The sequence below is a fragment of the Mobula hypostoma genome, chromosome 12 (assembly GCF_963921235.1).
Source record: "Mobula hypostoma chromosome 12, sMobHyp1.1, whole genome shotgun sequence".
NCBI classification, from domain to species: Eukaryota; Metazoa; Chordata; class Chondrichthyes; order Myliobatiformes; family Myliobatidae; genus Mobula; species Mobula hypostoma.
In genome coordinates this window covers 18427742-18443189 of record NC_086108.1, presented here as the reverse complement: position 1 = coordinate 18443189, position 15448 = coordinate 18427742, and the positions used below count along the sequence as shown (strand labels likewise).

General features: G+C 47.5%; 1 protein-coding gene across 4 annotated transcripts in view; it reads right to left on the bottom strand.

Moving 5' to 3' along the window:
* Positions 1-268: 268 nt before the first annotated feature.
* The window catches only part of LOC134355119 (pre-B-cell leukemia transcription factor 1-like), a 537574-nt gene continuing 522394 nt past the window's right edge, over positions 269-15448 (bottom strand). For all 4 annotated transcript variants that reach the window (XM_063064869.1, XM_063064872.1, XM_063064870.1 and 1 more), the window contains one exon: positions 269-1627. In XM_063064869.1, the coding sequence (XP_062920939.1) occupies positions 1535-1627 (93 nt within the window). In that variant the 3' untranslated portion in view covers positions 269-1534. The remainder of the gene's footprint in view (positions 1628-15448) is intronic.

Genomic DNA, 15448 nt, shown 5'->3' with positions numbered 1-15448 from the left:
TCACCACTAAACCCAAGAAGCTATCGGAAATGTGGGTTGTTCAACACAAGCAAGAGATTCACATAGAAATGGAGCACTGCTAGTAGGACAGAATTCCACTTGTGACACAGAGATTGGCAAACAACTGTCAGATTGGATTCACATGCCAGTGAGAGTCAGAATTACACGTGGTATTCATGACAATTTTTGGTTCATTGTTTAGCTCCCCACCCTCTCCCAACCCACTCCCCTCCTGTCTTTTCCCTCCCCCGTCCCCTGTACAAGAACATTCACACTTAAATGTTCGAACGATTGCTGCAAAAATTAACTCTGGGGTGGGGAAATGTGTGAGGAACATTTCTGTAAAGCTGCAAGGAGACCTACGTCTAATGTTTTTAACCTTTAAATGTCCTTTCTGTCCTTTCGCTTGCCTTTTATTTGGTTACTTTGATGGTCTTGGTGGATGTGTTTGACGACATGACATTGGTGCAGTATCTACTGGGAATCTTTAGCCCATCACTGGTCTCAGCAGGGAAGGAATATTCAAATGGGAGCACACAGAGGCTCCGCACAAGTATCAGAAGAAGTAAACCACCTCACTGCCTATCCACCCAACCCCATCTCTGCGACTGTCACAGCACTAACTGCAGATGCCATGCCTCTGCTTCCGCTTTCCTGCACTACTTCTGAGTAAATAGCAAATGTTGGAGGAGGGGGAAGGTGATCGGAGGGGGTTTGATCCTATGTTTAGCCGAAGTCAAAAGAGAGAATTGTTGGGCTTGGGAGCAGAGGTTGGCTACAAACCAGCTGTACTGCAGGATACTGGCCAGCATCCAGGCACAGAGGGATAACACAATGTGTTCCAGGTCACTGACAGTGCAAGGTCCCATTGGTTGTTAAGGAGGGTCTCACTGCTGAGAAAAGCTTTAAGGACAGGCAGGACCAGAGCATCTTATTGTCAGCAAAACCAATGAGTCACTTGCTGGCAAAGAGGAAGGACCAAACTGTAGGCCAGTCGTGAGAGGCAAAGGTCATATAATACCTGCAGCCCAGTACACAATGTCACCAGAAAGTCTTCTTAATCAACCCAAAGAGTTTTCCCAGGCACCTACTTTCTCAGTAGGTTTGGGAAGTACAGCTGCTGTAGATTGGGTCACTAATTGCTGTACCTCTTGAAGATGGTGCACATTGTAGCCACCATGCATTTTGTAGATGGTGCACACTGCAGGCACTGTTCACTGGCTGCAGAAGGGATGAACATTTAGGGTGGTAGATGGGTGCAATTCAAGTGGGCGGCATTGTCCTGGATGGTGTCAAGCTTCTTCAGAGTTGTTTGGAGTTGGATTTATCCAGGCCAGTACTTCTGTACCCGGACAGAGAAAAGACTGAAAGGACTGTCTCAATTGGCCATCACCCACTAAAAACAGAAAGCTGATTGGGTGTTTAGTTGAGTTGGCTCACTGACCCACCCCTCCCCCTGGACATCCTCCACCCCTCCTCCTTTCCCTTTGTCTGATTGGCTCATTGGTTGTCATGATGCCCTGTTGTGAGGAGATCAATTGGAGGTATCAGACTGGGCACTTCCAGGCCCTTCTGTTGGTGAAGTCACTGAGGATGGAGTGGCTGCATCTTGCCAGCTGCCATTGGTCTGCAGGGAGAAAGAAACATCTGAGAGAACAGCAAATGTCAGCAGTATCAACAGTCAGGAAATCATACTGATGAAATATTTAAAATGGTCCTGCAGAAATAGCTTTGTAACAGTTCAAATTCACCATTTCCTGTTGCCCCGGCATTGTACAGGATTTACTGAAGGCTATCTATACCCTAGACCTATTGCTTCACTAAAGTTATGAATGACTTACAGTAGTTCACTAGAGCGTAGGAGAAGAAAGAGTGATCTTACAAAATCATGAGGAGAATATACAGACTTTTTCCCTAGGGTTAGGGAATCAAGAATTAGAAGATATAGGGTTAAAGTGAGAGGGGAAAGATTTTATAGGAAGCTAAGGTGGTCAGTATATACTGTATGATGTGCTGGCCGAGGAAATAGTTGAGGCAGGTGCATTAACAACCTTTAAAAGCTACTTGGACAGGTATGTGCATTGGAAAGGTTGGGAGTGATATAAGCCAAACATGAGCAAATGGGACTCGCTTCGATGGGCATCCTGGACCAGTTGGGCTGAGGGCTTGTTTCTGTGCAGTATGACTCTACAACTATATTTGTTGTAACCTACTGAGATGTAGGAGCTGCAAAGCCCAAATGTTTGGTGGAATCCTGAACAAGGGGACAGAGTTTCAGGAGGCTGGTCATTTAAAACTGAGGTACATAGACAATTTTTCTTGCAGATGATGATAAATCTTAGAGATGTCAGCCACAGTGTTGGATTTAAATTGGAGGTGGATACATTTTCAAGGGTCAGAGAATTGAAGGTTATGAGGATCTGACAGATGGGGAAATGAGGCCTGGGGTAGATCAGCCACATTTGCACTGAATGCTTACTTGTGATGAGTCAGTTTCCTTCTGTTTTTTTTTTCATTGGAGACCTCTTACTCATGGTGCTGGATTGTTGGACGTAATGTTCTGCAGGAATACAGGATCATAAAGGCAGGAGTCTACCATTTAGTCTCTTGAGCCAGCCCTCTCAACTTTGCACTGCCGTGACTTCTAAATCACATGCTCTGATCTCTGAAATGAACCTTAAACCGTAGCCCAGAGCCACAAAGCCAATGCAGACACATTTGCGGAATGGATGGTTCCTGAGTTGGCCTTTGGTGTCCACGCCCTTTCTCCTTAATTGCTACCTCTTTCAATGAAACTAAGCATTTCATTTAATGTTAAACACCACAGCAATATTTGTACATGTAGTTAACACACAAAAAAACACTGTAAATCCCTTTACTAGTAATGCATGGACCAACCCCACACACTACGCAAAGGAAAGGTGGTGCAGGTGATTACATTCAGCAACCTTCTCCCTCTGGGCCTTTGTATCACACATCTTGACTGTGAGAGGGTCTTGCAACAGGTTCTGCTGGGGTCTGGAGGGGACTTGTTGATATCACACAGACATAGATTGTTTCTTCTGCAAGAAGGCAAGGAGGCTATGGACAGAACACAGGGTTACTAAGCTAAAGGCCTTCCATCCGTCCCTGGTACTTGTCAAGCCTTTGGGGTTCAGAACCTTGTGCTACTGAGCATGGGAGAGGAGAGCCAGGACCAGTCCCTGCAGGCCTGGCATCGAGACGGGTTTCAGCAGGAGCTGGATGATGGTCCCACCGTGACATGGAGAACCAGCTGCTGAATGAAGTGAGGGACAGAGAGAAAGCATTCATCACTATCATCAACATCCTAGAGCCAAATAAAGACAGAGGCATGATGAATGACTCACCTCCTGATACACCAGTCCTTTTCCACCATCAGCAGAGGAGGCCAGGAGTATGATGGAACATTCTTTGCTTACCTGGATCAGTGTAGGTCCATCAACTCTCAAGAACCTTGTGGGACAAATTAGCCCACCTGACTGGCATCCTATCCATCTGAAATAGTAATTCCCTCCATCACTAATACACAATAGCTGCAGTGTGTGCTCTGTCACTCACCCAGATTCTCCTCCAAGTCACACACTTTCCCAGTTTAAAGTTATTTTATGATCCTTCATTGATACTGTGTCTAAACCTCAGAAGGCCTTCCCCAACAGCACTGCAGGAGCACCTTTGCAGTGCAGCAGTTTACTCTATCATCTTCTCAAGGGAGATTTGGGGACAAGAATGAGATACAGGTCTTGCCAGCAATATCACTAAAAACTCAATGAAAGAGAAATCATTGAGGCCTCTCCTTGGTGCTCTTGGAGCAGTTCCAATGAGTAAATGTGGGTGTATTTTTGAGCTGATTGATAAATAGTGTAGGTAAAGGTAAAGGCTCAACCTTTCCTTTCCCTGTGGGGCTGCACACACACCCCAACCCTGCATCACCTCATGGCTTTGCAGGTTGAAGCCCAACTCCACATGGGGATGGTGAGGAGCTAGTTCAACTTGATAGACACCCTAGGTCTGTTCAGTTACTGTGGTGCCAGATATTGTGGGTGAGAGGGGCCAAGTATTTCCTGATGTGAAGTAATACACTGAGCTCCCTGCAGTCTGAGACAGGTGTCAGGAGTAATGCAGCAGCAATGAAGTTGTTGCTCATATTGTTGGGGCCCTGTTCATTATATCTATGTGGGCAGGTTGCACCTCGAACCTCCATCCTTTGTCTTGTGCTGACATCACTTCATGCTGTCTGACAAGGAGACTCTGTCCCTTTAAAAAGGAACGTATCCTGCAAGCCCTCTCACAAAAGGTCATGGTGGAACAACTCTGCAAACAGCCTATTACAACAAATTATTGCTTCACAATGGCAAGCTAAGTATATGGGGCAGAAAGCAGAATCAATCTGGTGTCTGAGAGCAGGCAGATTAACGTGCACTGGGGACATTAGTCAAAATTTAAATGGCATCATTTGACCAGAACTGGTAAATGTCTCTTGGCAGTCTCTCACTGAGAAGCCTATTATTTTATGGTAAGGAGAGTCCATCCCAATTTTAGCTAATACATGCAGGCACACATCTGCATCTGTAGACACGCTAAGACACACAGAAGACACACAACAACACGTTCAGGATACACCAATGCATTTATACAAAAAAAAAACACACACACACACACATACTTCTTTCTCTACAAATGATGGAAGTGTTTAAACACAGGGCTTATGCTGACTGATACCTTGGTTTCACTGACCATTAGCTCCTTGGTGGCTGAAGTAATTTAGTCCCTGAAGCACTGAATATTAATAAAACAGTTCTGATTGGGTCATGGGACTCTATAGATGGCTGATGGGCACTTCTCCATTTAATCTGTTCAGTGCTTGTGTTTTCAATATTTTTACTGATTTTTCTCTCTGTATTTTAGAATAGTAGCGCTGGTGATTTAGTTTGCTACAGTGACTGTAACACAGAGAAACACTGAGGTGTAATTACACTGAGTTACATTGTATTTTACAGACCATTTGCCCTAGTTGATCAACGACAATGTTTCTGCTTCACCGGAGCCTCATCCACTTTCCTTCATCACCTCCCATCAGTGTACCCATTCGTAATGGCCCCAGCAAGCTCCTTTTTATGCTGAGCACTGAGGTATGAGGGGGAAAGCACCAGAAGGGATCTTGTCTCTCATATGTACAGGGACATTATTCACAATTCTGGGCTCTAGTTTACACATCATGGAGTCTTAAAGCAGAGAGGAGAGCCCCTTGACTATACGACCATAAGCTCTGATCTACACAAGTCCCATTTACCTGCATTTACTCTGCAGCCTTATGATTATTCAAATAGTTAACTTCAATATTGTGAGGTCACCACCTACATCACAACCAATTCCAGATGTAACTAACAGGAATTCTGCAGATGCTGGAAATTCAAGCAACACAGATCAAAGTTGCTGGTGAATGCAGCAGGCCAGGCAGCATCTCTAGGAAGAGGTGCAGTCGATGTTTCAGGCTGCGACCCTTCGTCAGGACTAACTGTGAGTGAGTAAGGATATCCTGACCAGATGTAAATGATTCTTTGTGTGAAATATCTGCCAGAAGTGCATACGGCTGGGCGATCTGGAAGGCCATGTGAGGAATCTGGAGCAGCAGCTGGATGACCTTCGACTCATAAGGGAGAATGAGGCAGTCAAAGATGAGAGCTACAGGGAGGTAGTCACATCTAGGCTGTCGGAAGCAGGTCGTTGGGTGACAGTCAGAGGGGGGAAAGCGAAGTTGAGCAGACAGGTAGTGTAGAGCACCCCTGTAGCCATTCCCCTGAATAATAAGTTTACCGTCCTGGATACTGTTGGCAGGGATGACCAGCCAGGTGTGAGCCATGGTGGCAGAGCCTCCGGCACTGAGTCTGACCCAGTGGAGCAGAAGGGTGGGACGGAGAAGAGGAGAGCTGTCGTCATTGGAGACTCTATAGTCAGGGAAGCAGACAGAAGATTTTGTGGACGTGAGAAGGACACCCACATGGTTTGTTGCCTCCCGGGTGCCAGGGTCGGGGATGTCTCTGACCGGGTGCACGACATTCTGGTACGAGAGGGAAAACAGCCAGAAGTCATGATACATGTTGGTACCAATGACATAGGCAAGCAGAGGGATGGGGTCCTGAAGTGTGAGTTTCGGGAACTAGGCAGAAGGCTGAAGAACAGGATTGATGCCAGTGCTACGTGATGGTGATGGTAAGAACTGGAGGAGATGGCAGTTGAATGCGTGGCTGAGGAGTTGGTGCAGGGAGCAGGGTTTTAGATTTTTGGATCATTGGGATCTCCTCTGGGGAAGGTGGGACCTGTACAAATTGGATGGGTGCACCTGAACTCGAGGGGGAGCAATATCCTTGCAATTAGGTTTGCTAGCACGGTTCGGGAGGGTTTAAACTAATTTGCAAGGGGGATGGGACCCAGAGCAATAGAGCAGTGAAAGAAGTGCATGGAGTAAAGCCAGATCTAACATATAAAGAGGCTTTGAGGAAAGAGAAGCAGAATAAATGGTCCCTAGTATCCCAGTCCTGTCCCTAGTACTTCAGTGTCTGTGTCTTGCACTTAGGTCCGTTCCCAGCCACCAACTTATGACAGAACGATCCAGCCAACCATGGACCCAGCGACACAGACACTGTCGTTTTCCTCTTGCACCCGGGGTTCCTTTCTGTTACATACCCTCCCACCTGCCCGGGTCGTCCATAGTCTGGATACCCTGTTTGGTCGCCCGGAGGCTCCCGTGGGGGGGTGGGGGCGTGGGTACTGTCATAGTGTCATAGTCCGGTCCGTGAAGTCCGTATTCCGGTTCACGGTCTGGTCCATCGACCCTTGCTCCAGGTTTTCCTATTTACCCTGTTTCTGTCCTTGTTGAGCTAATTGAGGCAGCTGATGCTAGTTGGGGCTGGCTGCATAAATACCTCCAGAGAGCAGGGCGTGGAGGCTAGATCGTTCTTGTCCTTACTCCTTGTATCCCTTCCCCTGCCTTCTGTTTCCTCGCCTGAAGTCCTGCCTTGTCTTGCCAGTAACTCTCGCCTCGCCTGAAGTTCTCATCTTGCCCTGCTTTGCCAGTAGCCTTGCCTTGTCTTGTCTTGCTGTCTGGTCCTGGAGCCACCCTGTACCTAGCTCCTTTCCTGTCCCTTGCCTCCACCCAGGTAAGCCAGGCCATCTTGCCGTTACCTGGGGTTGGTTCTGTCCCTTCCTGTCCCTTGCTTCCGCTCAGGTAAGCCAGGCCGTCTTGCCGTTACCTGAGGTTGGTTCTGTCCCTTGCCTCTGTTGGGTGGTGATCCACGCCCTGCCCAGGAGGAGCCTGCCAAGCCCCGCCTCAAGACTCAAGCCTCCAGCCTCTCCTCGCCCTGCCTCCAGCCTCTCCTCACCCCGCCTCCAGCCTCCAGCCTCGCGCCTCGCCCCTAGTTTCAAGTCTCCAGCCTCGCGCCTCGCCCCTCGTCTCAAGTCTCCAGCCTCGCGCCTCGCCCCTCGTCTCAAGTCTCCAGCCTCGCGCGCCTCGCCCCTAGTCTCAAGTCTCCAGCCTCGCCCCGCCTCGCCCCTAGTCTCAAGTCTCCAGCCTCGCCCCGCCTCGCCCCTAGTCTCAAGTCTCCAGCCTCGCCCCGCCTCGCCCCTAGTCTCAAGTCTCCAGCCTCGCGTCTCGCCCCGCCTCGCCCCTAGTCTCAAGTCTCCAGCCTCGCGTCTCGCCCCGCCTCGCCCCTAGTCTCAAGTCTCCAGCCTCGCGTCTCGCCCCGCCTCGCCCCTAGTCTCAAGTCTCCAGCCTCGCGTCTCGCCCCGCCTCGCCCCTAGTCTCAAGTCTCCAGCCTCGCGTCTCGCCCCGCCTCGCCCCTAGTCTCAAGTCTCCAGCCTCGCGTCTCGCCCCGCCTCGCCCCTAGTCTCAAGTCTCCAGCCTCGCGTCTCGCCCCGCCTCGCCCCTAGTCTCAAGTCTCCAGCCTCGCGTCTCGCCCCGCCTCGCCCCTAGTCTCAAGTCTCCAGCCTCGCGTCTCGCCCCACCTCGCCCCTAGTCTCAAGTCTCCAGCCTCGCGTCTCGCCCCTAGTCTCAAGTCTCCAGCCTCGCGTCTCGCCCCGCCTCGCCCCTAGTCTCAAGTCTCCAGCCTCCTGTCAAGCCTCGCCTTGTCTCTTGCCTAGCCTCGAGCCTGTAGACTCCAGCCTCGAGCCTCTTGCCAAGCCAAGCCAAGTCTCTCGCCTTGAGCCTCTTGCCAAGCCAAGTCTCTCGCCTCCAGCTTCTAGCCTGGAGACTCCAGCCTCGTCCTGCCTGCCTGCCAAGCCTTGTCCTTTCCTAGTCTGGGGTCCGAGCCAGAGGCAAGACCCAGGTACTGAGTCCTTGTCCGGTCTCTGGCTCGGAGTTCAAGCCCGGGCTCCTAGCTCTCTTGTTCAGTCCTGTTCCAGGTTCCTGGTTTTCCTGTCCATTTACTTGCCATCGCCCTGTATCCTAGTCCTGTCCCTAGTACTTCAGTGTCTGTGTCTTGCACTTCGGTCTGTTCCCAGCCACCAGCTTATGACAGAAGGGCCTGTTATGTACTGTACTATTCTATGTTCTATATCTTCCCACTGAGATTCCCTTTAAATCTCCAACTTATCTTAAACTTACACCCTCTTACTGCCAAGGGAAAAAGATTCCATCTTCCCTTCTATCCCTGCTAAAATTAGATTAGATTATTAGATGTATTTAAGATGATGAAAGAGCTGGGCTTTTGGATGTGAGTAATCCAATGTTGGAGAGCTATAGAGATAATCATCAATATGGGAATATGGAACATGGTGAGGATGAAGAGTAATGATGGGTTTAAGGAGAAGCCATATGGGGAAGGGTTCCAGGATGGGTGTTCAGTGAAGGGGAGTATGAGGAGGGTGCGAATAGCCAGCTTCCGTATTCTGAATCACCGGAGCTCTTCCTGTTCAACTTTCGATGTTGCTTCAGGAACCTGCGGCTTGTGAATGGGTTTAGGTAGGCACCAGTCTTTTACAAGGTTGAATGGCTTCGGTGGGCCATTGGAGGTGGAGACTTCTAACCTGCAGGTCTGGCCCTAGGATACAGTCTACGGAGATAAATACTGACGGGGACTGTGGAACACTCTTTTCAAGCAACTCACCCAAAGCCAAACTGCTGTAGAGGTTGGGGATCTGAAATAGAACAGTAAAGGCAGGAAATACTTAGTCAACCAGGCAGCATCTGTGGAGAGGGAAAGGTTACGGGTGAATGACCTTTCATCAAACAAGCCTGGCATTCCTCACTGAGAGATGACCCAATTGGACATAGTTTCCCAGGAGCTACCAGTGGAAGCAAGGTCTCTTTCACACCATGCTAGCCACATGCCACCAGCCTCAGTGCCTTTCTACTGGGGAGAAGAAACAGCCTGGTATGGTATGTCTGATTGCTAGTATATCTGCTTGAGACAGCCTCCAGTGAAAAGCAGAAAGATTAGACATAGCTTCCAGTCAAACTGGTGAGAAAAGCATGTAAATGTGACACAGATCACTTGGCTTGTGATCTTCCTGCAGATCCCAGTAGATTTGATGCAGCCAGAACCCTGGGGTCTTTCTTTTAAAACCAGGTGATTTGGAATATGTTCATTTCATCAACCAGTTCTGGGATCAGACCCCCACTGTGGAATAGGGAAAAATGAAGAGGAGACTCTGAAGGCCATGTGTGCCTGATGGAATTCAATTGAGCTTTCACAAACAAGGATTGACTGCAATTAAGACAGTGATGGGGAAGGCAGATGCTGAGCATAATCTATGGATATCAGTTAATCACTCTCACCTGTCACATGTGAGATTTAATACATCAATCTATTACTTAATCTTTAAACAAGGAAGATGCACCAGCATCATTACTTTTGAAAGTTCTGTTTTTCACTGAACGTGCAACAAAGTTCTACAGATGTACTATAGAGATTGTATTCTGAATGGCTGCAACATGGTTGGCACACCAATTCAAATGTACAGGAATGCAAGAAACTGCAGTGGACTCAGCCCAATAATCACTCCCTATTAATGGTAGTACCTACATGAAGTGCTATCTCAATAAGGCAGCATTATTCATCAAAGGTCACCACCATCTGGACCATGCTATCTTTTCACCATTGGGTAGGAGGTACTGAAGCCTGCAGTCCCACACTATTAGATTCAATAACAACTCGTAGATAGATCTATAAAATCTCACAGAAGCTCACTTTGGGTTCTGCCCTGACCTCATTACAGCCTCAGCTACATCAATCGCCTTCCTTCAACTGCAAGGTCAAAAGCAGGAATGCCTGGTAATTATTGCACAATGACTCCTCAGATAATGAAACAGTGACATCCAAATGCAATAATTTCTGGACAATATGGAGGACTGGGCTGATAGGCTGAGGCAACGGTGGTATTCAAAAAGAGAAAATTTGGCTACTACCACCCCCCTGACAGTCAATGGAACCCCCACTAAAAATATCCTGGGGTTACGATTAACCAGAAACTGCCTGTTATGCTGCTGGTGTTTAGGGCAGTGAAACTGAATTGGACTACCTATAAACACAATATGGCTACAAGAGCAAATTAGAGGGTCAGAATGCTGTGATGAGAACTTACCTACTAACTCCCTAAATCTAACATTGTGATGGAATACTCTCCACTTGTTTGGATAAGTGCAGTTTAACAACTCTCAGCACCATTCACAGGGCACAGCATGTTGCTTGACAGGCACCCTGTCTACAACCGTTCACACTCTCCACTACTGATGCACAACATCTGTAGCATCTGCAGGATCGATTGCAACCAATCACTACGACTCCTTAGATAGCACCTTCATAACCCATGACCTCTACCAGCTGGAAGGGCAAGGGCACCAAAAGCATAGGGAACACCATCACCTTGAAGTTGCCTTCCAAGTCACACACCATAACCACTTGGAAATATATCACTGCTCCCTCACTGAGTGAGTCAAAATGCTGGAACTCCTTGACAATATTGTGGGTGTACCCACACCTGCATTAGTTACTATCACCTTCTCAAGGGGAATTTGGGATGAACAATAAATTCAGCCTGTGAAGGCCACATCTTTGGAAGATAGAAGGCTTATGGGCAAAGCTGTGAAGATGTGATTAGTATAGATGGGTGGCCACCGGTTAGAATGGAGATGGTGGGCTGAATAGACTGTTTCCAGTCAATAATTCTTATAACTTAAAGCTTCTCATCCCTCAGAAATATAATCGTTTTGGTACTGGCAAATTTTTAGATGTTATTTTATAAAAGCTCTGCCCTTTATATTTCCTCCCCACTGCTCATTTATTCACTGCACAAACTTGATAACAAAAGATATTTGAATAGTCAACAGACCTAACCAGTTCCTTGCCCCCATCACCCTCTTCCATCTGGTGGAAATGGCCCTCATATTCAACAATTTCTCTTTTGACTCCTCCCACTTTCACTAAACCCTAGCTATGCCCCTAGCATAGACCCTAGCTATGCCTACCTTTTCATTGGCTATGTGGAACAGTCCATGTTCCAAGCCTTCATTCATAATCCTCTCCAACTCTTTCTGCATTACATTGCAGACTGCATTGTGTTGCTTCATGAACCTATAGTACTGTGCAAAATGTCTTAGATACAAATAGCTCAGAAGCCTAAGCCTTTTGCACAGGTCTGTATTTGTCAACGTGGAAAGAAAAGCGAGTTTGTAAACCTGGTGGGAGCAAAGAGAATGGTGAGGGTGGAGCACTGTGGGAGGGGTGCAGGGCAGGTGGCAGAGAAGGAGTGCCTGTGGTGGGGATTTGCATGGGTGCAGATACACTGATCTCTGAGACACCAGGCAAGATCCTTTGATTCCAAACAATTGGTTTATTGATTATTACAGAATGTCTCAATGTCTCTGTGGTGCTTCCTTCTCCCTCCCTTCTCCCTTCCCCTTTTCCAAACCACGACTCCCCTCTCCCTGGCCCCTTCCCAATCTCAGTCCACAATAGAGACCCAGATCATCACTCACATATCTCATGAATTTTTTTTTGCAGCAGCAGCAAAGTGCAATACGAAAAATTACCTCAAAGGTCTTAAGTAGGTCAGTATGTAAGCTGAGCTTGTAAATTTCAACAACTTTGTCTCCAGTTTCCACCCTGCATTTAAGTTCAGGTTCAAGCTCAATTTCCAGTTCAGGTTTATCATCATTCAATCGTACACATGTATACAGCCAAAGAAAACAATATTCCTCTGGACCAAGGAGCACAAGGCAGCACATACAACTCACCCACAACACAAAGTAATATTACCATAAGTGAATTAACAAATACTAAAATATATTCATGAAGACTGACACTTAGCATAAGAAGCTTTCATGACACATTTTAAAAAGTAAGCAGTATAATGCTACCGGTGCTTCACATGGGACAAACTTGGGTGTTCAGTAGTCTCACAGCCTGGGCAGAAGATATTTCCCATCCTAACAGTCCTTGTTCTAATGTTATGGTACCTCCTGCCTGATAGTGGGGTGGGGGTCAAAGAAATTATGGGATGGATGTAAGTGATCCTTGACAAGTCTAAGGGCTTTGTATAAACAGTGCTCCTGATAAATATCTCAGGTGGGTGGAAGAGGGACCTTGATAATCCTCTTAGCAGTGCTTGCAATGCTTTGTCAGGTCTTAACAGTTAGATGTCTTGCAATTCTCGTACCGGACAGTGATGCAACTGGTTGGGGCACTCTCAATGGTGCTCCTCTAAAAATTGGTTAGGCTAAGGTTGGTTGGGGGGGTGGGGGTGGGGGGAGCCAAGTTCACCTCAATCTCCTCAGGAAGTGGAGACGCTGCTGTACTTTCTTGACTAACGAGGTGGTGAGATTGTCCGTTATGTGTACTTCAAGAAACTAGGTGATCCTAACTCTCTTCATGGAGGAGACATTCATGTGCTGTGAGGAGTGGTCAGCCTGCACCCTCCTACAGTCCATAATCATCTCTTTAGTTTTGTCCACGTTGAGGGTCAAACTGTTTGCACCACTCAATAAGCTGCTCTACCTCCTTGCTGTACACCATCTCATCATAGAAACATAGAAAACATAGAAAAGTACAGCACAGTACAGGCCCTACGGCCCACAATGTTATGCCGACCCTCACAACTTGCCTCCCATATAACCCCCCACCTTAAATTCCTCCATATACCTGCCTAGTAGTCTCTTAAACTTCACTAGTGTATCTGCCTCCACCACTGACTCAGGCAGTGCATTCCACGCACCAACCACTCTCTGGGTAAAAAACCTTCCTCTAATATCCCCCTTGTACTTCCCAACCCTTACCTTAAAGTCATGTCCTCTTGTATTGAGCAGTGGTGCCCTGGGGAAGAGGCGCCAGCTATCCACTCTATCTATTCCTCTTGAACAACAGGAATTCTGCAGATGCTGGAAATTCAAGCAACACACATCAAAAGTGCTGGTGAACGCAGCAGGCCAAGCAGCATCTGTAGGAAGAGGTGCAGTCGACGTTTCAGGCCGAGACCCTTCGACAGGAATCTTCTCGTATCCCCTTTTGCCTATCACCTGTCCAGCTCTTGGCTCTATCCCTCCCCCTCCTGTCTTCTCCTATCATTTTGGATCTCCCCATCCCCCTCCAACTTTCAAATCCCTTACTCACTCTTCCTTCAGTTAGTCCTGACGAAGAGTCTCGGCCTGAAACGTCGACTGCACCTCTTCCTATAGATGTTGCCTGGCCTGCTGCGTTCACCAGCACTTTTGATGTGTGCTATCTATTCCTCTTATTATCTTGTACACCTCTATCATGTCTCCTCTCATCCTCCTTCTCTCCAAAGAGTAAAGCCCTAGCTCCCTTAAACTCTGATCATAATGCATACTCTCTAAACCAGGCAGCATCCTGGTAAATCTCCTCTGCACCCTTTCCAATGCTTCCACATCCTTCCTATAGTGAGGCGACCAGAACTGGACACAGTACTCCAAGTGTGGCCTGACCAGAGTTTTATAGAGCTGCATCATTAAACTCTAAAACTCTATCCCTCGACTTATGAAAGCTAACACCCCATAAGCTTTCTTAACTACCCTATCTACCTGTGAGGCAACTTTCAGGGATCTGTGGACATGTAACCCCAGATCCCTCTGCTCCTCCAAGTCTCCTGCCATTTTGAACAAGGGGACAACATTCGCCTCCCTCCAATCCTCTGGTACCATTCCCGTGGACAACGAGAACATAAACATCCTAGCCAGAGGCTCAGCAATCTCTTCCCTCACCTCGTGGAGCAGCCTGGGGAATATTCCGTCAGGCCCCGGGGACTTATCCGTCCTAATGTATGCTAGCAACTCCAACACCTCCTCTCCCTTAATATCAACATGCTCCAGAACATCAACCTCACTCATATTGTCCTTACCATCATCACGTTCCCTCTCATTGTTGTTGATAAGGTCAATCTTTCTTGTGTCATCAGCGAACTTAATAATTTGGTTTGAGCTAGATCTAGCAGAACAGTCATGTGTCAGCAGTGTGAACAGAAGCGGGCCGAGTATACAGCCCTGGGGTTGCCAGTGCTCAGCTTGATGGACCTAAAAATGTTTCTGCCATCATGGACTGACTGTGGTTTTTCTGTCAAAGATCCATTTACAGAGAGAGATTTTGAGACCCAAAGAGGATAGTTTACCCAGCTTCTGAGGGATATAACAATTACAGCACGGAAACAGGCCATCTCGGCCCTTCTAGTCTGTGCTGAGATTGTACTAAACACCACGCTGGTCGACAAACAGCGATCTGGTATATGAGGAATCATTTTCTGGATGGGACAGAATAGAATGGAGGGCAGAGGCAATGGCATTGTCAGTGAACCAATTTGAGTAATAATCAGACTGGAAAGGGCCCAATGGAAGATAGGATTTAATATGACCCATGACCAGCCACTGAAAGGTCTTCATTATTGTTGAGGTCAGTGCCTTTGGATGGTGGTCATTAAGACAAATCCACTTTAAATTCATTTGGTCCATTTCTGACACCTCTCTCACCTTTCTCATTCTCTCTGTATCAATCTCCGGAGACAGACTCTCTACCTCTTATAAATCTATTGACTCCTACAGCTATCTTGACTATACCTCATCCCATCCTGTCACTTGTAAAAATGCTGTTCCCTTTTCTCAGTGCCTCTGTTACTGCAGCATCTGGTCTTAGGATGAAGCTTTCCTTTTGAAAACATTTGAGGTGCCCACCTTCTTAAAAATTGGGGTTCCCTTCCTCTACCATTGATGGTGCCCTCACCCACATCTCTTCCCTTTCTCATCTCCAACTGCCTTAACAGGGATAGATTTCCTCTTGTCCGCACCTTGTCCCCATGAGCTTCCACATCCAGCACAATATTCCACACAACTTCCACCATCTTCAATGGGATTTGACCATCAAGTACATCTCTGTTTTCCACAGGAATCACATCCTCTGTCCTTCCCCATTGACTCCCCTCCTGGCACTTA